The sequence below is a fragment of the Oryctolagus cuniculus genome, chromosome 14 (genome assembly GCF_051225735.1).
Source record: "Oryctolagus cuniculus isolate XC-2025 breed Fujian yellow rabbit chromosome 14, ASM5122573v1, whole genome shotgun sequence".
Lineage (NCBI taxonomy): Eukaryota > Metazoa > Chordata > Mammalia > Lagomorpha > Leporidae > Oryctolagus > Oryctolagus cuniculus.
The window spans coordinates 97,316,160-97,341,212 of NC_142880.1; the positions used below are offsets into that span (position 1 = coordinate 97,316,160).

The window sequence follows — 25,053 nt, forward strand, 5'->3', positions numbered from 1 at the left end:
ACAACTCACCTGTCCATCGAGGGTCCCAGCGTGGGCCGTCGTACAGCAGGCTACACGTCAGCCTTACCTGGCCCGTGCTATACCAGGGACAAACCTTGCACGCTATGAGCACAGAACACAGACCCCGTGTGACGCCATGTACCTGAGGTCCGAGACGAGCCAGACTCAATCAGGAAGCAGAACAGCGGCTGCCAGGGGCTGCAAGAGGAGACGGGATCGTGTTTAATGGGCAGTCTCGGCTTGGGAAGTTGAGAAAGGTCTGGATGCATGCAGCGATGTTTACACAACAAAACGAGTGAACTTGGGACCATGAGCCGTGCAACCCAGTGATGAGGAGCCCGTGTCGTGTGCAGCGGGTCAGGCTGCCACTTGCAAAGCTGGCATCCCATATTGGAGTGCCAGTTTGAGTCCCAGCTGCTCCACTTCTGATCTGGCTTCCTGCCCATATGCCTGGGAAGGCAGTGGAAGACGGCCATAGTACTCCAGTCCCTGCCACCCCTGTGGGAGACCAGGATGGAGTCCCAGACTCCTGGCTTCAGCCTGGCCCAGACCTGGCCGTTGCAGCCATTTGGGGAGTGAGCCAGTGGCTGGAAAACCTCTCTCTCTGTCACTTTAATAACAAATACATCTTTTAAAAACTGGTGAAGGTGGTACATTTTATGAAGACTTTTTCAGAACACATGCAGGCAAGACCATGCTCCTCTACCAATCTCTTCACCAGGCACGCATGTTCCGACCCTCAGAGGCACAGCGGGCGGCTTCCTGCAACCTCTGGCCAAGAGGTCCTGTCTCTCAGGCAGAAGTGTGTGCAGGGATCCACACTTCACCAGGTCTTGTGGAAACGAAGGGGCTACGATGAGGAGGGGTCCATAGGGCCTGGTTCCCTCTGTCCCCCTCTACAGTGCAGGGACGAGGGCCCTGCAGGAGCACTGCAGAGACCAGCCCTGGAGCAGGGGAGTGAGTCTGACATCTGCACCGCCCAAAGCCCAAAGCCCCTCCTTTGGGTAAGGAGGGCCTGGGCCCCCAGGTCCTGACACCCAGAGCTGTCTGTGCCCTTGGCCCCCTTCTCCCCTCCCCCATCCCAGCCCCCAGCTGCTCCCTTCCCTGCACTTCCTCACGTGGGCAGGAACCAGGTGACTGTCCTCACCTGCCAAGTGGACCGGCGGTGATCAGGGTGGGAATCCAGAGCTCAGACCATCCTGGCCATTTCCGGGTCAATTCCCTTCATGGTAGAACCACTGAGGTTCAAATATGGTCCAATCCTAGGCCTTCAGCAGGTCGGGGTCATGAAGGGTTACAAGGTGGGGGCCGACAGGGGTGAGTGACCAGGGCGCAAGGCCAGGGGAGGCCAGGGGTGGAGGGTGGGAGACAGCAGGGCAGGCGTCCAGGGATCTGCTTCCTGGTGGTGCCACGACAGCTGAACTGGACACAGGACACCGCTGGAGGGCAGAGCCACAGGTGAAGGCAGCACCACACACGTCCCCAGCAACCTCCTCCACGGCCACCCAGGTGTCCCTCGGTGACGTCAGCAGGGCCAGTTCCCTCTGCTCTGCTGCCAATCCTCTCCCAGCAGCAGGCAGGGCCTCCCGGCTGGAGCTCGAGGCCCTCCTTGGTGCCACTGCACTGCCCCCGTGTGGCCAGGCTGCATGCTGACACCTGGGGGCGCTTGCGGGAGCTGCAGTGCTGAGGTTCAGCTCTGCATGCTTCCTCGTCCCCCTGCTAAGACCCCGAGGTACCGGCCTCCTCTCAGACTCCTCACACTCTGGGAGCCCCCGCCCCACACCCGGAGCCCAAGGCCACTCCCCACTCGGTGTTTTCAGCCGGTTGGCCCACTGGCCCTCAGGATGTCTGTCCTAACAGGTGTGCAGCACAGACTGCCCACCACCCTCCTCACCCGCCGGAGCTCCACTCCTGCACATTCACGAGATTCTGTCCTCATGACCTTTGAGCCCAGGAGACTAGGGACTCAGGCACCAAGTGTGGAATCATGCCTGTGAGGCCTGGGAAGTACACACTTCTTCATCAGAGGCAGGCCAGCCTTTCCTTTTCTCCACCGCACCCGGCCTTCACCTCCTCAGGCAACAGAGTTCACCACAATGAGCAAACCCCTTCTCCAGGGGCTGATACAGGAGCCCAGGCCTCTCGGTGTGCAGTGGAGGCCCTGTCAGATCCAGAGGGGGGTTCCACCACACAACTGCAGCAGGTGCCTTTCCAAGAACCCCCTCCAAGGCTGTCCCTTAGCCAGGGTCCAAGGGTGTGGGGCTGCAGGTGTGGGGTGGGTGACAAGTGGACAGGGAAGGCCCGTGGGTATCTGGAGACTCCATCTCGCACAAGGAGCCTGCTCTCTCAGCGTGAGGCATGGACGTAAGGCAGGACGGGCTGAGCGGCCACACCAGCTGCCCTCACCCCAAGCAAGGTCCTGCAGACCTGAGACTGAAGGGGAGAGGGGCGTCTTCCCAACCACACGACAGCCCTGTGGGCGGCAGGAGGGGCAGTGGCGGCTGGCAGGGTCTGGTCTGCACATGGCTTGTGAGTGACTGGGGAGCGGGACAACAGTAGCTGGAAAATGCTCAGTCCAGGTGCCCGGGAGAGATGAGGAAATCACGGAGCCTGGTGTGTGGGCCGGCGTTGGGGGTGACCTCAGTGGTGACTGGCAGGTCTGAATCATGGGGATGCAGTGCCTGGGGATACCCAGAGGTCCTAAGGTCAGTCTGAGCCCCCCGCTGGTGACATCTGGGGCCCAATTCTGCCACCACAGCCCCCTGAGAAGTGACCTTGTGACTCCTCCAATCACAGAACCAGATTACGCATCCACAGCCCTCAGGCCCATCCCCAGCTAGCACAGGGCCCAACAGACCCTAAGGACCCTGGGCCAGCAGGGGGCCCAGAGACACCCCATTTTTTAAAAACTTTATTTTATTTACTTGAGAAGTAGAGTTACAGACAGTGAGAGGTAGAGACAAAGAGAAGGGTCTTCCTTCCGTTGGTTCATTCCCTAAATGGCCGCAGTGACTGGAGCTGCGCAAATCTGAAGCCAGGAGCCAGGAGCTTCCTCCAGGTCTCCCACGTGGGTGCAGGAACCCAAGGACTTGGGCCGTCCTCCACTGCTTTCCCAGGCCATAGCAGAGAGCTGGATCGGAAGAGGAACAGCCCGGACTAGCACCAGTGCCCATATGGGATACCAGCGCTGCAGGAAGAGGATTAACCTACTGTGCCACGGTGCCAGCCCCACCCCATTTTTTTTTTAAAGATTTATTTTATTTATTTGAAAGACAGAGTTAGAGAGAGAGGTGGACACAGAGAGAGGCCTTTCATCTGCTGGTTCACTCCCCAAATGGCCGCAATGGCCGGAGCTGTGCAGATCCGAAACCAGGAGCCAGGAGGTTCTTCTGGGTCTCCACATAGGTGCAGGGGTCCAAGCACATGGGCCATCTTCTGCTGCTTTCCCAGATGCATTAGCAGAGAGCTGGACCAGAAGTGGAACAGCTGGGGGCCAGCGCTGTGGCATAGCGGGTAAAGCTGCTGCCTGCAGTGCCAGCATCCCGTATGTGTCCTGGTTCGAGTCCGGCTGCTCCACTTCCCATCCAGCTCTCTGCTATGGCCTGGGAAAGCAGTAGAAGATGGCCCAAGTGCTTGGGCCCCTGCACCTGCATGGGAGACCCAGAAGCTCCTGGCTTCTGGATTTGCATCAGTGCAGCTCCGGCTGTTGTGGCCAACTTGGGAGCGAGCCAACGGATGGAAGACCTCTTTCTCTGCCTCTCCTCTCTTTCAAATAAATAAATAAATAAATCCTTTAAAAAAATTGAGCTTACGCTGCATAAACAATTAAAAAAAAAAGTGGAACAGCTGGGACTTGAACTGGTGCCCATATGGGATGTTGGCACTGCAGGCCGGAGTTTTAACCCACTGTGCCACACTGCTGGCCCGGGACACTCAGTTTCTGATTGCTAACATCAAACCATACGTCTGTATACGCCACCCACTCCTTTATCAGAGGCACCAGGGGAGCACCCTTCAAAGGGGAGGGGCTGCCCTCAGGAGAGCCCTGCAGGACAGACTCACAGGGCCACAGCAGGTGGCAGAGTTCGGGGCTCCCGGCTCCTGTCAGGTGGGGTGTCACCGGCATGGCAGACACCAAGGAGCAGCAGCAAAGCCCCCTCCATGTCACCCAATGAAGGCATGTGGGGCCAGCCACCCAGGAAGGGGGCCAGCACAGGCTGGTCAGGCCCCAGGCCCACATCCCCCGAGTCTGGAAACTCATTTCTCAGAGGCATCAGGCAACAGGGGTGTGCCCTATCCTCTCACAAATGCCCTCACCCCAGTAGCAACTGCAACGGGCCAGAAGTTTCCCCACAGACAGCAACGTTAAGAAAGGCACGTGCACAGTCAGGAGGACCAGCATTCATGCAGGCATCTTCTGAGAAAATACTGCACCCACAAAACCAGCCTGCAAGGGAGAAGGCAGAGAACGGGGAGGGACGCGGAGGTAAGAGCTGCAGCCCGCAGAGGGGCAGGCTCTGCGGCGGAAGGGAGGCAGCAAGGCACCTGTGGCTGAGCTGACCAGCTCGCTCCCATGGACAGCGTGGGATGCAGGTGTTCAGGTTCAGCCCCAGCACCGGACTGGACTCCTGTGAGATGGGACCCACCCTGGGTTCACTTCAGACAGTAAAGTGCGGGGTGGCAGAGACTGGAGGGCAGCACTGGCTGTGAGCGGACAGCTTGCCAGGCTGCCTGAACCTCCTGTTCCAGTTTTATTTTTAAAAATTAATTAAGGGGGCCAGCACTGTGGCACAGGAAGTTAATCTTCTGCCTGCGGCACTGGCATCCCATATGGGCACCGGTTTGAGTCCTGGCTGCTCCTCTTCCAATCCAGCTCTCTGCTGTGGCCTGGGAAAGCAGTAGAAGATGGCCCAAGTCCTTGGGTCCCTGTACCCGCTTGGGAGACCTGGAGGAAGCTCCCGGCTTCACATCGGCCCAGCTCTAGACGTTGCTGCCGTTTGGGGAGTGAACCAGAGGATGGAAGACCTTTCTGTCTCTGCCTCTGTCTGTAACTCTACCAGTCAAAAACAAACCAAAAAAACCAACAAAGACAAAAAACTAAAGGGCTAACATTGTGGCATAGCAAGTTAAGTTGCCGCCTGCAACACTGGCATCCCATATGGGTGTTGGTTCGTGTCCTCCTGGCTGCTCCATTTCTGATTCAGCTCCCTGTTAATGGCCTGGGAAAGCAATGGAAGACAGCCCAAGTGCTTGGGCCCCTGCACCCACATGGGAGACCTGGAGGAAGCTCCTGGCTCCAGATCGGCCGTTGTGGCCATTGGGGAGTCAATCAGTGGATGGAAGACCTCCCTCCCCGCTCCCCACCTCATTATCTTTACTCTGCCTCTCAAAAACAAAACAAATAAACAAAACAAAAACTGTAATTAAGACGACAAGGCACAGCATGGTTGAGTCACGTAACAGATGTTGACACTGGAGTTGTTCATCCAGGCAGAGAAGTTTAACAGAATTTAAACCCACTCTTGTAACAGAAAGCAGCACGCTGGGCCGCAGAAGACCAATCCAGAGGTGTCCTGGGCAAGTGGATGGTGAACGTCAGGGTCAGGCCTGGGAGGACTGAGACACAGGCATGGATCTCCGATTAACAGCTGAAGGCATCCATGTCTGGACCATTGACTTTATTGTTTATGTTGCATATTCCAACAAATATAACAATAACAAACTCCACTTTAAAAAGTAAGGCACATGAAAAGCCTGTGCAAGTTCTGAATTATTTTACGGTTCCTATTGGCTAATAAAAGCATTTTCACTATAGAACTAAAGCTATCTAGAAAAGTACATGATGCGTTTTTTGCAAGCAGAATTCCTGATACATTATTACATTTTTACCTTGTGGCACAATTAAACTGTCATGAAACCCAACGTTTGCATCATAATGATACTATTACAGCTGCAGTTTGCATTACAGTATTGTTAAAACTGCAAAAACATGAATCAGCTATCCACATATGTACAACCAGGTCCCCCAATATTAATTATAATAAAATAGAACATCGGTGTTCCATTCCATTAAAGTTAAGAGATTTGGCATTTTCAGTCTTTCTTCTGTAGTCCCGCTGCTTTTCACAAAAGGCTGATGGTTATACGATACTGAAGACCATGGAAAGGTACTGTTCATAAGACACCTGAATCCAGCCATCCTGATCCGTATCGTAGCGTCGGAATATATCCGTCAACCTCTGGGAAAAACAAAAAGCAACAGCATTCAGAACGTGGTACTGACTAAACAGAGGGAACAGGCACACTGAGGAACAGGTAACTCATCTCCTGCAGGGAATCTGGTGATGGAGACCAGCACAGGCAGGCTCAGGTCGGGTATCCCTGATACCCCACACATTGGAACAACCCTGGACACCAAAGGTGGGGCCGGCCCAGCTCAGCTACAGACCCCGTGAGGCCTTGGTCTCCTGAATGGGCTGAGCCTGGCCCTCCCTTCTACTTTTTTTTTTTTTTTTTTTTTTGACAGGCAGAGTTAGTGAAAGAGAGAGAGACAGAGAGAAAGGTCTTCCTTCTATTGGTTCACCCCCAAAGTGGCCGCTACAGCCGGCGTGGTGCGCTGCGCCAATCTGAAGCCAGGAGCCAGGTGCCTCCTTCTGGTCTCCCATACGGATGCAGGGCCCAAGCACTTGGGCCATCCTCCACTGCCTTCCCAGGCCACAGCAGAGAGCTGGACTGGAAGAGGAGCAACCAGGACAGAATCCAGTGCCCTGACCAGGACTAGAATCCGGGATGCTGGTGCCGTAGGCGGAGGATTAGCAAAGTGAGTCGCGGCGCCGGCCAGTTTTCAGGTTTTTTAAGATTTATTTATTTATTTGAAAGGCAGAGTTACAGAGAGTCAGAGGCAGAGAGAGATCTACTGGTTCACTTCCCAAATGGCTACAATGGCTGGAGCTGGGCCAATCTGAAGCTAGGAGTCAGGGGCTTCTTCTAGGTCTCCCAGGCGGGTGCAGGGACCCAAGCACTTGGGTCTTCTACTGTTCACCCAGGCCACAGCAGAGAGCCGGATTGGAAGTGGAGCAGCCAGTCTTGAACTGGTGCCCATACAGGATGCTGGCATGGCAGGCAGTGGCTTTACCCACTATAGCACAGTGCCAGCCCCCAGATTATTTTTTATTTGAAAGTCGGAGAGACAGAGACAGAGAGACAGAGAGAGAGAGAGAGAGAGATCTTTCATCCACTGGTTCACTCTCCAATTGGCCGCAACAGCTGGAGTTGCACCGATCTGAAGCCAGGAACCAGGCAGACTTCCAGGCTCCTGGCTTTAGCCTGGCTGTTTTGGGCATCTGGGGAGTGAACTAGTGAACGAAGATGGATATCTCGCTTTCTGCCTTTTAAATAACATGAAAACAAACAGTTGTTTAAAAGCCTTTTTTTCCCTGACAAGGCTGGAAGACAGGGGCCTGGAAGGTGTCAGTACCCCAACTGCTAATGTCCATGAAAATCCCAGCACTACAGTAATCCAGACCCAGTCCATCGGAATTCTAAAGTAGAGAATGGCACAGGAGTCCAGAGAGGCAGGAATGCACCAAGACTGTCCCTACTCTAGGGGCTTGAAGCAGACAGTTCTCCAGCAATCACTCAAGAATGGATGATGGATCCAAACTCATCTGTAGAGAAACCCAGAAGTGCTGCACGGGCCAAATCAGAGAAGATCTGCTTTTACTGGTTTATCATTTTAAACAGAAAGGAAATATGAGAATGTTTTCTAAAACTCCAAATTACACCTAAACACTTCATGCTGTTCACATCACTGAATGGATTCCAAGGCCAGCAAGACGCAGCCTGGACTTGGATTTGCACCAGGAGGGCTGACTTCTAGGACAGGAAGCTCATGGAAACACGTGTGCTCCCACACATGGGAGCTGCTTCAGAACCACAGGTGGGGCCACGCTGATGTCTCTGCTGCCGTTTTTGCTGGATGCTGTTACTGCAACATTTTGAAAGATACACAAGGTTTATCAACATGCAGCATTCCCAAAGCTTGAACCATGGACCCTGATCTCTGAACACCAGCAAGGGCTGCAAAAGGAAGAGCTGGGTGAGTTCCACTGGTCCTGCTCTGTCTTAAGCATCCCTAGGCAGCCCCTCAAGCTCTCTGCCTCGGTTTCCTCACTGACCATCAGTGAGTGATGGGGGGCTCCAGAGGCCAGAACACAGTGATTCTTTGTCCATGTTCTCAGACTGGAAGCTTTTTGTAAAAATACAGAATACCACAGTGTATGTGTGTGACTCCGAGATGGAGTAGTAGAGTCTCTTCTGAATGGACTGCTCTGCATTTCCAAGGGAGAGAAACAACGTTGTCTAGACATCTATTAACAGAATCAGTTACGTCTCCAAAGGTGAGACCTATATGAGCTCCAAACACCAACTCTACACATGCCTAACTCAGTTCCTTGCACTGAGGGTCAGGTGCACCCCTCTGACAGTCCCCTCCTTCCAGTGCCCACATGGCTTCCTGTTCACCTGCAGGACGATGCAGCCCTGGATGAAGTCGTCAAACGCGATCTGCCCCCGTCCTTGTCGGTCAAACTTTCGAATGAGGATGTCATGGAACTGGTCAGAGAGCCGGTAGCCTTAAAGAGGAAAATCAGAGTTAGGAGCAGACCAGGACAGGTAGACGGCTCTCCCACCCAAGACTCCAAGCCTCAGGAATTCCACAACATAGAGCCAGGTGGGGATAAAACTGCAAATTCATTCGACTCCCTCTGAAACCTAAACAAGTCATTCTGCAATCTGTGTGCACCTCCAGACTGGGAAGGTAACCCCACTCAAAGATCAACACCATCCACCTCTCTGCAAGGGAGGAGGCGTGACATGAGCCATGCTGTGATGAAAGCAAAGGCCACATATCTTAATTAACCACGGCCATTCAGGGCTGTGCCCAGGGAAAGCACCCACGGCAGAGCCAGACCCGGCTTCTGGCACCCGGTAGTTATCTTTGACACTCTTTTTCTCCTGGGTTTTGGATGTGAAAAGTGCGCTAGGTCACGCATTACATCACAGAAGGGAAGACGGAGGAATCTCCCCCACTGAAGGCAGGGAATGCATCTGACACCAGAGTCGGCTGGCCCTCACAAAGTCCAAAACCTCTGAGAGCTCCCAGAACGCTTCAGTTATTTCAGATTTACTGAGAAGGTCTCCAGCAGGGAGACAGCTCTGCAGCACCACACTTGCAGGACTCTCGGGCCGCCCCAAACGCGCTCACGCTTGTCCTGCGGCCTTCCCGTCACCTCCCCTGTGGGACCGACTTGTCCTCACTGGCTCAGGAGACAAGACGCAGGTGCCAGAATATGGTTACTGGCTTTCAGTCTTGGAGGAATCTTGCAAGGACAAGTACACCTATCGTCTGAGTGAATTTCACAGTTAATTACCTGTAGGAGCACTTAATCATTTTACTGATAAAGACTCAAACACACCCACAGGTACATAACACCTTCCAGAGTGCTCAAGGCATGCTGTGGCCTAAGCTTGGGGGCCTCCAATGAGTGATGGCTGCCTCACCCCCTTCCCGGCAAGCTGAGTAGAAGACAGGACCCCAAAATGTCAGAAAGACAGCACAGTAGGGAGTGCAATTTTTGCTTCTGAGGTTGACTTCCTAACAGTTAAAACTTTCCAAAACAATACGCAAAAAGCATGGCAACATTCCTTTTGGTGAAAGGGGTGATGGCCAGGACAACAAAGAGCTGCTTTGGACTCCTGAGGGATTCTGCCACTGCGTGGAGATTTCTAGAATGTCCTCAGTCTGATGAGGACACAGGGCCCGATGGGCATTCTCTATGTTAGTGTTTAGATCATGCACTCCAAGGACCCAACGGTCCTCAGTGCTCCAGGTGACAGGCCCAGTTCACCTGACACAGCCCCAGGGTGACTCTCCATGGAAGTTCCTGTCCCAGGGGACAGAAGTCTGCCCAGACTCTGTCCAGTGTCCCCAGCTAAGGCCAGCAAGGTCAGATGTATCCCAAGTTCTAATTGGGATCTATCCCTCCGACCCCACCCCACCCTGAATCCTGGCCCACAGTCGGGGAGCTCTAGAAGGGGCCCTGACTCACCCTATGGACAGCTCACAGGAAAGCAAAAGGAGAGGAGGAGTGAAGAGTGTGCACTGGGAGGGGCCGGGGAGAGGGCAGAGGCCACATGAACACTCAGACTCAGAACAACTACACTGGATCATGATCTAACTTTCCCTTGTTTTGTAGAAGGCACTTACTAGCAGCAGTCTCTTGAATAAAACTCAGGTTTTGTTTCATGGCCAGATGAAACAGCGCTAGGTTAACCCCAAACTGGAATCTTGGTGTAGCTTCAGCTTTGGTCAGTTTTTCCTTCGTAAATAAAAATCCCAGCTTCCTGTCAGACCTGACTCACCCTGACAGGCCCTCGATGCACTCTGGACAGGTGCCATGAACACTCCCAGGAAGCACGGCACACGGCTACAGGCCCAGGCTCGTGTGTGTTCACGTGCACACACACGCTCATCCAGCACACACGTGCTGAAGGCAGATGAGAATGGGTACACTCTTTCTCCAGTCCCCCATCCAAGGCCCATGGCTGGACGGACGGAGAAACCTGCTGACTCGCACAACCGTGTCTGTGGGTGACTGCAGTGTCTCCTCCTTGCATTTTGATGTGACGTGAAGTATAAGGTACCCCACACCACCTTAAATCATTTCAAAAGCCACATTCTCAGTTTTGTGCGTGAAATCACTCCAATTCACAAAAGACAGACAATCTGCATAGCGCTTATCTCATTCTGGATGAAAAAACTGCACAAAATCTCCACGTCAAAATGTAAGCCTTCAGGATATAAATATACCAAAATATGAACCTGCACAAAAAAAAAAAAAAAAAAAAAAAAAAGAAATTTTACACAGACTGGGTTAAAAAAATCAGTCATTTGAACAAAGTAAAGAAGAACCTTCAACGGCTGTGGGTTCCAAAAAGAAACATGCTACACGACAGACAAGTGAATTACCAAAACCTGAGAGTGCCTGCTTGAGCTCGTTCTTGTCGATCATGCCCGAGTTGTCCCTGTCGTAGGTGCGGAACACGTTCTGCCAGTCGGTGATGTACTTCCACACGCCTGTGAACTCACTGAAGTTCACGCCTGCCTTGTTCTCTCGGTCAAACATGGCTAAGACAGAAGACACCAGCAGTGCACATCAGGCTGACTGCCCAAGTTTCACAGCCAGAGATCCAACCCCAGAAGCCCACCCCAAGCTTCCAGGGTACCCTGGTCCTTTAGGAAGCCAGCACAGAGCCAGCCTGCTAATCGCTAGTGCTGGTTCACAAACGTCTGAACGGTCCCATCACCCACTGTTAGAACGCACACTGCAGCGTGAAGCAAAACGCCAGCAGAACACTCCGACAGACTCAAAATGAAAGCAACGGTTTCCACTGAAGTGTGTTCTGCTTTAGACAGGAAACCAGGGGCAGAGCGGTCCGATGGCTTGACCTGACTCTCCTGACCCTGTGCCAGACCTGCTCCCGCCTCTCCAGGGCATCCACATCCCTGGTGGAGGCTCACAGGACCCCACTTCAGTGGAAGCCCACTTCACTCAGAAAGACAGACCCTCGGCTACTGTCTCACTAGCTTTAGGTTAAATAAGACTTGGTTTTCATTTAAAAGAAAATCAGTCTAATTCCAAGTCCAAATATAAAAAAACTTTACATTTGCATGTGATTGTAAAATATGTAAAACTCAGTTTGAGGGGCTGGCATTGGCATCCCATATGGGCACTGGTTTGAGTCCCAGCTGCTCCACTTCCCTACCAGCTCCCTGCTAATGGCCTGGGAAAGCAGTGGAAGATGGCCCGAGTGCTTGGGCCCCTGCACCCACATGAGAGACAGGGATGAAGCTCCTGGCTCCTGGCTTCAGCCTGGCCCAGCTCTGACAGTTGTGGCCACTTGGGGAGTGAAGCAGCAGATGGAAGATCTCTCTCTCGCTCGCTCTGTAACTTTGCCTTTCAAATAAATAAAATAAATCTTAAAAAAAAAAAATTAACAACTTAGCTTCAACTGTTCCTACAAAGAAGATGGCAGGCAACTGGTCTCTTCACAAGCAGGCAGGCAACTGGTCTCTTCACAAGCAGTAAAACACAGGACTGTAACACGGTGCTCTCGGCGGGGTCAGTGAACTACTGTCCACTGACACATCACATAACGAAAGCTCGTGTGGGACACAGCACTGGCCTCTCCTCCAGCCGTCACAGGCTGCCTCCCATGTCACCCGTCAAGACAAGGACTGTGCAGAGAGGGCACCAGGTGTGCAGTGTGCTGGGAGGCAGCCAGCATCACTCGCCCACACACAGCCACCTGGGCATCTGCACCTGTCAGCACCTGTTCCAGCACTGACGGCCAAGCCTCTGCCACCACGCACTGTAAATTACTGCGACAGGTGTGAAGTGGCCAGGCACTCGGGCTCTGCCGCACTGCTGAGCTCACCAGAGAGTAAGGGGGTCCTCCCGAGGCTAAAAATGTGCAGGAGGACAGGGGTGAAGCAAGAGCAGCCCCTCTGGGAAACAAGGGACATGGAAGTGACAGGATGAGCCCAAGACACAGTAACAAGGGAATGTGTAAGGAGTACATCTCCAGAAGGGCTGGCGAAGAAAAACAAAAATTAAGAAAATATCAAGGAAAACACCCACCATAAAGAACTTAAATTCTGCAGCAACAGTAACGACGACATGTGGAGCCCCCTCCCCAGGACTTCATTCAGGGATCAGAAACACTACACGAAACGAATACCGTGCAAGGGGTCTTCCCAAAAGTTCACGGAAACGTACCTTAGGAGAAAACTATGCATGGATTCCAAAGAAGCTCTGTACTCTCTCTTTTAATTCCACTTCTAAATTTTTTGATGTACTTTCTCTCTCACACACATACACAGAATATTATTCAATTAAAAAACTTATTTGAAATCTAAAAGACTATGAAATGAACAAGTGGTAAGAAACCACACACACACACACAAGAAAGACTTGAGAATAAGCAAATAGTAATTTAGAACTATCATACATATACAACCGTTAGAATTAGAAACGGAAAGGATGGGTTAGGCAGTACATTGGAAATAAAAAGCACACGAAAGCGCACGCGTGCACACACACACACACACACACACACGAGAGGGGCAGAGCTGGGAGGGAGAAAGCAAAGGTTCAATGCCTGGCTCACTGGCACTGCAGGAGGAGCCATGAAGCCATGCACAAGCCACAGCCAGGCCACTGCAGGCAAAGCAGCCCAGGCCACAGATACTCACATATGATCGACCTGACAGTCACGGGGTTAAATGGAGTCCATGTGCCTGAAACAGACAGCAAACAACAGGAATTCAATCATTTCATAGGGACCCCTGGGAGTTGTTTTGGTTGCCATGGCCACAGGGAGGGCCCATAAGCACTCTGGGGTCAGGTGTTCTGCCAGATATTCAAAACTGTAATTATCTCAGGCCAGAAGTTCACCTTTGTTTAAGACATAACAAAAAATGGTTTTGTATTACCTTCACACACTGAACTTTCCAGGCACGCAGCTACCAGGTAAGTTGAGAAGGCGGCACCTGGTTTCACCCTAATCACCATGGCCTGCAGCACGGGAGTCGCCACGACTCCCAGGGTACAGCCCTGAGAGCTGTGTGCATGGTGACGCTACACTCGCTCATCCTCATGCCCAAGATTCAAAGCACTTTGTTCTTTCACTGGTTTTCACGTGCGCTGGAAAGCTGACTTGTGGTTTTGAGTGGAGGGGCAGGGAGTGGCTCTGCCCAGCCCACTTACACTGAAGCAAGGCAGTCACAGGCACGCTCTGGTCCCTGGTCAGCAGGCAGAATCCCTTTGCCTCCACAGCCCACTGGGCTCACACGACTCCTACTACCAAGTACCATGGCGGCTCAGCTTGGCTCTTCCTCAACCTGAGCTGTGTCTCCTCAAAAAACACAGCCTGCACCCCACCCTACTTGCACTTTCTTCAGGAAGCTTTCCCTAGGGCCCTGGAGCCCTGCCCAAAAGTTAAGTTCAACTGCTCTGCTCAAGTGCCTCCTACGTTCCTCTTGGGAGGCCATGGCCAGATGTAGGGACTCAGTGAGCGTGCACTACCCCACAGAAGCCAGGGCACCTGTCTCTGTCCACTGCACATCAGACCCGGACAAGCATCTGTTAAACTGCACAGACCTTCAGTCTACAGGAATATCTTGTGCAGGCTTCATAGATGTTTAGGGGAAGACTGGGCAGCAGTGTGTACAGAAAAGTGTTGGAAAACATCAACACTGGCTGGCGCCACGGCTCACTAGTCTAATCCTCCACCTGCGGTGCCAGCACTCTGGGTTCTAGTCCCAGTTGGGGCGCCGGATTCTGTCCCAGTTGCTCCTTTTCCAGTCCAGCTCTCTGCTATGGCCCAGGAAGGCAGTGGAGGATGGCCCAAGTGCTTGGGCACTGTGCCCGCATGGGAGACCAGGAGGAGGCACCTGGCTCCTGGTTCAGATCGGTGCAATGCACCAGCTGTAGCGGCCATTTGGGGGGTGAACCAATGGAGGGAAGAAAAAAAGAAAAAGAAAGAAAGAAAACATCAGCATTACAGAAAGCTGGTCTAGGCACAGCAGCAGCACTTCCTCACCCAGTTCTACGTGGGCTTCCCTTCCCGCTTCTTCCTCTGTGTGCTGCCCAGCAGTGTTCACACCTGAAGAGAACCCCATCTAACCCCTCAGAGCCCAGCTCCAGCAGCCAACCACCACAGCAAGTGCTCCTGTCAGGCAGGGAGTTGGAAATTAGCCTATGTGTGTGTGAGAGGGGCTTGAGGAAAACAAGGTGTGTGCAGGAGCTTACCCCGGAAGCAGCCCAGGATTTTACACCTCCAAGTCCTGCCCAGACCCCAGCTGCTTTCCAGGGGGTCCCAGCCCTTCCCCCAAGGGAAGTTCCCAGGAGAATCCTCTCTCCTCAGTACCACATGGGTTCCCTGGCTTGAGGACATGCAGCAATAAAACCTCCACAGCCTTCCTCCAAGGCAGGGCCCTAGCGGAAGCTCCTCTGCCCAGGGGCCAGGTGAGCTCCCCAGTCTGATAGCACTGAGCAGTGAATCCCTGGGAGGAATTTTTCCTAATTCACACTCAGCAAACCCTTCGTCCTGGAGGAGGAGGAGAAGGGTAGGAGAAACAGCAGGAAGAACTGGACCCTTGCCCTTACAAGCCCAGTCTGAACACAGACTGCATGCTCAGCGCTCACTCTGCTGAGCCGCCCGCCAGGCCTGCAAGGTGTATTCTCACCATTTAACCATGTGACCTTGCTCTCCCCAGTCTGAGTGGGCACTCTCTCTCTCGGATTCTGTCCCATCCGTTCTGGTGGATGCCTTACCTCCCAATAAATCTTGCTACCTTGCTTACCACTGCTCTCTGGCTCACATCTGAATGCTTTCTTGCTCAGAGACCAGAACCTACTCCACCCATCTCCTCCAACACTCCGTCCTCTGGTTGTGGAGACACGGCCTCCTTTCCTGCTCTCCCCCAGAGAGGAGTTGGAGTGTGTTTACGGAGCAGGGGCAGCTGGCCTAACCTCTCCATGGGGAGCTGCCCTGTGATATGCTCTTGAATGCTGAAGGCAGAAGCCTCGTGGGGCCTTCTCATCAAGTAACAGGGCTGGTGAGCTCTAAGCCCAGTGACACAGGGAGGACACAAGCAGTGTGCTGAAAAAAAAGACAGCCTGGACGAAAAATCAAAGCTCAAGCCCGGGGCTGGCACTGTGCAGCAGTAGGTTAATCCTCCACTTGTGGCACCAGCATCCCATATGAGCGCCAGTTCTAGTCTTGGCTGCTCCACTTCCAATCCAGCTCTCTGCTATGGCCTAGGAAAGCAGCAGAAGATGGCCCAAGTCCTTGGGCCCCTACACCCATGCAGGAGACCCAGAAGAAACACCTGACTCCTGGCTTAAGATCAATGGCCGTTGCGGCCATTTTGGGGCATGAACCAGCAGATGGAAGACCTCTCTCTGTCTCCCGCTCTCACTGTCTGTAACTCTGCCTCTAAACAACAAAAACCTGAAGCTTATTCAGTGGTTCAAACCACCAGTGAGTTCCTGAGTTTGGTTACAGGCTTTGAGCTTTTCTTAAAGCGTGGCTGCTAGTCACAGTGACAAAGAAAGAACACCCAGTAACAGCAGCTAACAGCCTTGATGACTGATCAGGAGGTGCACTGTGTTCCCACACTCAGTAGGGAGAGGTCCTTAAAGCACAGATGTGTCCTACCCAAGCCAAGCAGAGGGTCCCTGAGAGGCTGGGCTCCCTGCAAGCATTCAGGTCCACAATGTTGAAGGAATGTTGGCACACAGGTACAGGTGTGTGCAGAGATGGCTTGTCCCTGAGGGCTGTGGCTCAGGGGAGGGGGACCAAGACAGCGGCCTACAGTTCTCTCGAGTACTCTGGGGACGATGGGAACATCTGAGGCTCAAGAGGGAAAGGAGGCAGAGGTGCCAGTCCTCAGGCTGTTCCCAGATGAACCCCAAAGCCCAGTGACCCACACGAGCTGCACCACCACCACGTGTAGACACCTAATTTTTGGTTACATTAGACCCTAAGCAGTGCATAAAATGCTCTCTGCAAGACAGCACCCTGTGACACAGACAAGCCACGCATCACAGAGCTCACCCAAAGTACACAAGAACACAGACAGGGCTTTCCATGCCCTTCCTGGGCTTCCCGTCTCAGAATTTCTGGGCCAGTCCCAGATTCCAACAGCCCAACCTGCTTTCCCCAATAACCAATCATCTAGGCTTCCTGTCAGCCCTTTACTTAGAAATAAATGGTTGGCTGGCACCACGGCTCACTAGGCTAATTCTCCACCTACAGCGCCGGCACACCGGGTTCTAGTCCCGGTTGGGGCGCCGGATTCTGTCCTGGCTGCTCATCTTCCAGTCCAGCTCTCTGCTGTGGCCCGGGAAGGCAGTGGAGGATGGCCCAAGTCCTTGGGCCCTGCACCTGCATGGGAGACCAGGAGAAGCACCTGGCTCCTGGCTTCGGATCAGCGCAGTGCGCCGGCCGTAGCGGCCATTTGGGGGGTGAACCAACGGAAGGAAGACCTTTCTCTCTCTCACTAACTCTGCCTGTCAAAAAAAAAAAAAAAAAAAAAAGAGAAAGAAATGCTCACTGCCCCTATTCCCCTACTGCCTCCATTGCATCTCAAGGAACTAAAGGAAACAGGTATACACAAACGTTGGGCAGACATAACTTTTCCACCCACAATTTGGGGACAGCGCTAAAGGCATCAGAAGCACACTGTAAGGACTGGCCTGCATCTCTGCACTATTTTGGTGTTTTTGACACTTAAACCTCAAGCACACAAATGGTTAGAAATTTCTATCTACCCCTTTGTGAAAGGTTAAGATAACCCATCTCATTTCCTGCTACAGGATAATATACTGTTTTGTGTTCTTTCTTCAAAGTATGTCCCGTTAACCAGAAACTGACATTCTGGTTAATAAAGGCTGTGGTGAGTGGTAAAGTCACCAGCACTGCACAGATGAAATCCCTGGATTGTGGGGTCTTGTGAGGGAAAACTCTGCACCCCCCCCCCCACATTTGCAATCTCTTTCTCTGGGACTCCTGGCTTTCTGCAGGGGAGAAGAGCTGTATGGGGGTCCAGCGAGCTCAGGGCACAGACCTGGTACGTAATGCATGGGCATGCCAGCTCTGTGGATTTAAAAAAAAAAAAAAAAAAAAAAAGATTATTTATTTACTCGAAAGGCAGGGTTACACACACAGAGAGAGGTTTTCCATCCACTGGTTCACTCCCCAGTTGGCCTCATTGGCTGGAGCTGTGCCAATCCAAAGCCAGGAGCTTCTTCCGGGTCTCCCACACGGATGCAGAGCCCCAAGGACTTGGGCCATCTTCTACTGCTTTCCCAGGCCATAGCAGAGAGCTGCATGGGAAGTGGAGCAGGTGGTACTTGAACCGGCGCCCATATGGGATGCCGGCACTACAGGCTGGGGCTAGAACCCACTAAGCCACAGCACCGGCCCCTAGACCTCTTCACATTCAACAAAAGCCCATATTTTACAGGCAACTTGTATCACAGCTCCAGGTGGCCATGACTGGAAATAGAGACTTCCTGAAAGCAACGGACGTGCTGATCAACGGCACTGACAAGGCTTAGCCCCCCGAGCTGGTAAATCCACTGTAGAAACTTCACCAAGCTTTCATCAAGTCACTGCAGCATTTCTGTTCATGAAGAGCACAATAGTGAAACTATTTCCCAGCCTGCAGAGGGCCCGAGTCTGGGTCCCAAGAAGGAGCAGCAGAATCTGGTGCCCAAAGTTGGTGAGGGCAGAAACTTCCACTCATCCTCCTTTTACATCCAGAGAAACTGAGGTAGATGGCTGCGACCTGCCCAAGGTCGTAGAGCAACTTGTGAGCAAAGCATGTCCACAAATCCTGACCCTTGTTATTTCTCTTTGGTATTCTGGCCAGGTAAGTTTCTGGGAAGAGCAGGTGCTAACAGGCTGTACTGAGGTCCCCAAGGTCACCCTCAGGCTCAGTGAGGGGAGCACCATGGCCACCACTGGTCACGGAAGTAGTGGGCCGCCAGGTATGCGTGTCCTTGGTCCTCTCCCAGCAAAGGACTCCTCCACCAGGGGCTGCGGCACCAGTGCTCCCACCAAGCTCTCTTGAGCCTGGGGTCCTGGGCTTTTCCCGGAGGTCAGCCACCAGAGGAAAAGCAGGCATCCGATCGAACTCACATCACCACAGCAAAGCAGCACGAGGCAGAGCACCCCACGCTCCCAACCCAGGAGCCAGCATGGTCGTGGTCCCACACACCCTCCCCATACAAGGGGACAAGCCTGCAGGGAAGCAGGGAAACGCAGAGCAATATTCTAGTTCTTTTTAATAGAAGGTCCCCAGAAGCTGGGACTTCGAATGACTGTCAATACTGATTTTTTTTTTAGGTACTGTTAAAAAAGTCTCCCGGGACCAGCGCCTTGGTGCAGTGCTGGCATCCCATATGGGCGTCAGTTCTAGTTCCGGCTGTTCCTCTTCCAATCCAGCTCTCTGCTGTGGCCTGGGAAAGCAGTGGAAGATGGCCCAAGTCCTTGGGCCCCTGCATCCATGTGGGAGACCTGGAAGAAGCTCCTGGCTTCAGATCAGCACAGCTCCAGCCGTTGCGGCCCATCTGGGGAGTGAACCAGCAGATGGAAGACTTCTCTCTCTCTCTCTGCCTCTCTGTAACTTTGCCTTTCAAATAAATAAATCTTAAAAAACAAACAAACAAACAAACAAAAAAAAACTACAGAAGCACAGAGGCTTAAGAAAAATTAATTTCTCACAATTTTGAGAAATAATGCTAAAGTGATTAAAAAAAGACTACCAAGTTCAACACAGTTTGTGACATGTTATTTCAAAGAGGCAAGAGAAGAGCCCGCGTCTGTCTCCCTCACACTCATGGCAGCCAGTTCCAGAGCCTCAGCTGCGCACAAGCCCTGCCGGGGGCCCAGCGCACTCTCCAGCACAGCTTCAGGCAGACTACACAGTGCCCGCAGAAGCACAGCCCGACTCAAGTGAGAAACCCTGTCCTTCCCTGAGTTCATTCATTAAATGTCCTGATGCAGCCTAACGATCGAATTCCATCCAAACAGAAGCCCAGTCCTAAGAGAACAACTAGAATTGGAAATTTTAGACAGTGAGCACCAGAGGAGGGCTGCGACTGTCCGAGGCAAGAACAGCGCTCCACCTTGAGGAGGGGGCTTCAGCTTGCAGGGTAGCGGCAGGAGGGGCAGAACCCAACCAAGTGAGTGGGGAGGGGGCCCGGGCACCTTGCAGGCAAGAATGGTTTAACTGAAGCCTTTGGGTGATCCCAACAGGCAGAAAGGAGGGAAAATACCAGGGCCTCAGAGTGAACACCCAAATGCGAGGAAAACAGCTACAGAAGAGCCTGGGAGAATTCGTGGTGAACCAGACACCTGGATTCAAATCCCAGTTCTGCAATGTGATGGCACCACAAGTAACTCAACAGAACATCAGCAATCCATCACCTGCTGCCCTGTGAGGCTGAGGAGATGGTTAGACACGTGCACGGCCTCCTTCCAGAAACAGAGATTCATGGCTTAGCAAAATAAGGCAAATTTAAATCATGGAGGCTGGAAGAAAAGTAACAAGATGGAAGAAGGAAACAAAGTATGAGTTTCAGGCTAGGTCAGAAGATTACCTCTCAAGACAATTCCTTTTACCAATGAGCCACACATTAACTAAATTTTAGCAGCTGATTTGAAGGAGTAGTAGTCGGTTAGGAGGCTGCAGACACAAGCAGACAGAACCAGCTCCCAGCTCCTTGGGTACAGGCGGCCCCACCTCCAGGGAGCAGTGGGAGGTGCCTTTTCTGAGGGCTGCTCCAGGGGACGGTCTCCCTCAGGACTCACCACGCCTTCTCACACTCAGCAACAGCTGAGGGAATCCCACAGGGCAAGTTCAGAGAAGTCACTCTTTGGGTCCACCATAAGATGATTCCGATACACTCACGACTTTGGGTTAAGCCAAGTATTGGTTTCAAAGTTTCTCGGGAATGCTGAACTCAGAACCCTTGAGGAAATTCTGTTAAAATCCACCCCACACAGGCTCCTGGCAGAGACTGAGGAGCAGCTGAAAGATCGTCCAGCTGCCATTTGCGTCAGCAACCAGCTTAACGAGTGTTGCTGTGGATTCATTCTGAGAGGAGAAGTGCAGTGGTGCCAAGAGGCACAGAGTCACCACACAGACCCCAGGAGTTGGGTGAAAGCAGGCCAGAGGAGAGCAGCCCGCAGACTCATTTATTTCAGTTGGTGCAGCAGCTTATATAGCCGAGGCAGCCAATCCGGTCAAGGGTGGTTTATGCCCTAACCAATCACAGCCTATTGCCAGGCAGGCTCTGTTGCCAGGTGGTTTCCAAAGCCATCCAATCACACCCTGTTGCCAGGCAGGCGCCATTGCCAGTGGCCATCTTGGCATGGCCTTCTCATTCCACCACAAAGGAGGAGCAGCACTGGGGTGCCTGGTGAGAACAGCACAGCCTGAAGACAGGTCAGGACAGAAGGGGCTCAGCCCAGGGCTCCAACAGCAACGCTGACCACAGGCTAGGGCTGTAAAGTACCCGGCTCCGTGCCCACATGTCAGTGTTTGGGAAGCAGAAACCACCAAAGGCCTGGGCTGGGTTCCTAGCCACGGGCAGACACAGCTAACAGCTGCTGAGTGTGTGCTGTGTGCCGGCATCTAAGAAGCACACGAGCTTGCATTCCCTGGCTTTACCCTCCTGGTAACTGTGAGCACACTGAGACCGAGGTTCAAGTGTTTGCCAGAAGCCAAGTTATCCCAACTGGTGGAGGAGGACTTGAACCCAGGCAGACTTGAACCCTGTCCTCAGGGCAAAACAAGCTGTCATGCTCATCAAGGCAAGTGTCTGACCACCACCCCCAGTAAAGAAAGCTTCACAAAAAACCTGAACCTTGGGGCTGGCGCTGCAGTGCAGTGGGTTAAAGTCCCAGCCTGCAATGCCGACATCCCATGTGAGCACTGGTTTGAGTTCTGGCTGCTCCACTTCCCATCCAGCTCTCCATTATAGCCTGGGAAAGCAGTGGAAGATGGCCTAAATCCTTGGGCCCCTGCACCTGTGTGGGAGACAGGGAAGAAGCTCCTGGCTCCTGGCTTCGGATCAGCTTGGCTCTGGCTATTGGGGTTATTTGGGGAGTGAACCAGCGGAATGGAGGACTTCTCTCTCTGGCTCTACCTCTCTGTAACTCTGCCTTTCAAATAAATAAAATAAATCTTAAAAAAACCTGAACCTGCTCAATATTCTCAAATATTCAAGCAACTGATCAACAAAGGAAACTATTTAAATGGATCACAAGCCTATTCTGACTCACTGGAAACCACTGACAAGGGTGTCTCTGAAGTAGGCACTATGTGTGGCCCTTACCACTGTGGCGACTACTGTAACCCCGTGGTCATCCGACCAGTTATGGTAGGATTGACAATATCAACCATTTTGATCAATACTGATAAAGCTTTAAGCCAGGATTTGGCAAACTGTAGCCTGTTGGAGTCCTGTTCTCCCAACAGCTCTCTGTGAGCCTGTCCTTTACCTCCTCTGAGGGTAAATCAAGCACTGGACATGCAAACCAAAGACAAGCAGAGTCTAATAATGGCCAGACAAGAGAAGTCAAGAAGACACAACAGGGACCAGCACTGCGGCACAGGGAGTTAAGCCACTGCTTGCTTTGCCAGTGTCTCCCACCGGAGCACTTTTTCGAGTCCCAGATGCTCCCCTTCTAATACGGCTTCCTGCCAATGTGCCTGGGAAGGCAGAGGATGCCCAAGTGCTTGAGCCCCTGCCACCCACGTGGGAGACTTGGGTGGAGCTCCCAGCTCCTGGCTTAGGCAGGGCCCAGCCTTGGCTGTTGCAGCCATCTGGGGACTGAACCAGTGGATGCAAGATCTCTCTTCTCTGTGTCTCTCCCTCTCGGTCACTTTACCTTTCAAATAAATAAATCTTAAAACAAGAACAAAAAAGATGAACCACACAACAGTCAGGGCAGGGGTTAGGGTATTTCCTAGTTTCCTGGAAACAATCCACATAAATGCAGGAGAAACACACCAGCTCCCTGGGCCCATCGATCCTGAGACAGAATGCTGGATCCACAGGTACACGTGCTACTCTGAAATGCAAGTCGTCAGAAATCAACACCCAGTGCCTAGTATGTGCCACGGTACACGGTTCTCCTCTGACTCTGGCCCCAACACCATGAGCCCGTGTCCCGCAGTCAGTGTTACCCACTCACTCGTCCAGTGTCCTCCAATATCACACTGCTTTCCACTAATAAGCGCGAACCTTTCAATACTTTTATCACATCTTCAAAGCGACTCTTTTCCTCGCTTCAGTGGCAACTCTGGAAAGACAAGCTAATGCAGCTTTCAGAAAACGCCACTGTACCCGGCACGGCGACACAGGCAGGCACCTCACCAAGTACAGCGTCTCCAGCAGCACTACTGAGGGTTAACCATGTGGTAAGTCTGTGGAGAGCCCCAACGCATCACGGCCGCCACTGTCCGTGCCATCTCCACAGCCCCACTGCCTGTGCCCAACATTCCCAGCTACTTCCCCAGAATTCAGCCCTGGAGCTGCAGCAGTTCCTGTAGTGGCCACACTCCCACCAGAGTGCTGCAGACCTGCCCTAACCCTTCAACTACCTGCCAGTGCTGCCTGACAACCCTTCCAGGAATCAGTAAGATTCAGTTACCTAAGAAACGCAAGACTTTCAACACACCTGAAGGACTCCTGCTGTGCAGCGCTACTGTGCCTCTCTGAACCCTAGCTTCCACTTCCATCTCCACACACAGCTGTCCTGCTGCCTCAGCAGGGCTCCTGGAGCGACAGCCAGTGAAAACCAGCGCTAACACAACTCAAAATGGCCGCAGGGCAGTCAAAAAGGACAAGAACCTTTTCCTGAGCCTCAGACTTGCCGGCATCTCAGAGGCTGCCCCGGGACACCACGACAGGAACATTTTCCAGAATCTAACACTGACTTCGAAGGTGCGAGAACTGCTGAGCGGTCCATCTGCCTCCTGACCTGGATATCGACTTGCCACCCTTTCCAACCACTGGCCCTGCCCACGTCCCCAGAGCCCTCAGCTGCGGGCTCCCCTCTCTTCCTAAAAGCCACAGTCCACCTCCCACGCAGGATGAACCTGTGAACCCAGGTTTGCATATCTAGTCTGCACCCGATTAAGACTGCCTTGGCTGTAATTGTAACCTTACCTATGGTTTCTTGGGTTATACCAGGAAGTCATGCGACAACACAAACCAGAATCACCCCCACTACGCACACCAACAGTAACTTGGTCTTGAAAGGACGTCCTTCGCTGCGACCCAGCAGGCTTGGGCAGCGCCGACCCAGGCCCCACTCACCGTTGGACAGCGCCTGCTGCAGCTCGTTGTCCGAGATGACCCCGCTCCTGTCTTTATCGACCCTGCAAGAACAGAGAGACCCGGAAAGCTGGCGACGGAGGCGCAGGAAGAGCCGGACACGGCGAACACCAGCGCCGCGTCTGCCCGCAGCCCACGCGAGTCCGCGACGTCCCAGGCTGACCCTCGGCTCGCCGCGCTCCTCGCCTCCACCGGAGACAAGCAAACAGCCCGGGTCCGAGCCCGGACTTGCCCGAGAGGCTGAATCATCGGCCCTCCGTCCCCGCCTCCAGCTCCCTCCGTCCCGCCCGGAAGCTCCAGCCAACAGGAAAGCACTCCCGGACAGTCAGGTCGCCCCGGGCCCTGAGGCACTCGGCGGACGGCAGGACAGGGGCGCCGGCGCCGCTGCCATCTTGGCAGCCCCGGAGCAGTCCCTGGGTGACCCTCCCCGGGAGACCCTCGGGAGGGCAGGAACCCGCTCGCAGCACCGGCTTCGCGGCGGCCCGGGGAGGGGGCGAGGCCGACCAGGACTCGGAGGGGGCGCCCTGAGGCTTCGGCGGTGGACGCTGCCCTTCGGGAGGCCTCACCTCTGGAAGACGTTCCATAGGAAGCTCTGGTCCGGCAGCGCCGCGCCCGCAGCAGGGCCGGGGCCGGCCCCGGGGCCGGGGCGGTAGGAGTAGGCGGCCATCGGCCGAGAAGACACTGGGCTGAGGCGCCGGCGGCGACGCGAACGACTCGGGGCGGCTCCGCTTCCGCTGGGCGTTGCTTGAACGCGTCACTTCCGGGGACACAGGAAGTACGTATCCCCGGGTCACGCGGCTCGGCGTGGTGGATCCCCTTGTCGCTCCGTTGCTGGGCAACGGCCGGGCGCCTGGGCAAGGAAGGTGTTCCGCGCGTGCGCGGTGCGGGACGTGCGTCCCGAGTGTCTGGGGGCGATGCGGGGATGGAGCGGGAGCGGCTAGTGGCCGGTGTCCGGCGAGCACGATGTGGCGCTGCCTGCATTCTTGTGAACTGTTCCCGCCTCCCGCTCAGGGCTTCCTGGTGTGGGTCAGGCCGCACCGTGCAGGGACCCGCCCGGCGCCTGCCTGCCTGG

The 25,053-nt window shown here is 53.6% G+C and overlaps 1 protein-coding gene across 3 annotated transcripts; it reads right to left on the bottom strand.

The window, feature by feature from the left end:
* Positions 1-5,661: 5,661 nt before the first annotated feature.
* PDCD6 (programmed cell death 6) lies at positions 5,662-24,702 on the bottom strand. 3 transcript variants are annotated; one of them, XM_008251395.5, is made up of 6 exons: positions 24,548-24,702; positions 23,964-24,025; positions 13,316-13,360; positions 11,036-11,188; positions 8,524-8,633; positions 5,662-6,239 (listed from the first exon to the last, which is right to left on the bottom strand). In XM_008251395.5, exons 1-6 carry the CDS (start codon positions 24,646-24,648, stop codon positions 6,141-6,143), a joined length of 570 nt encoding a protein of 189 aa, XP_008249617.1. In that variant the 5' UTR covers positions 24,649-24,702; the 3' UTR covers positions 5,662-6,140. The 3 variants fall into 3 exon arrangements, with proteins under 3 accessions (XP_008249617.1, XP_002723239.1, XP_069913068.1); XM_002723193.6 differs by having other exon boundaries at positions 11,030-11,188; XM_070056967.2 differs by lacking the exon at positions 11,036-11,188.
* Positions 24,703-25,053: the final 351 nt, after the last annotated feature.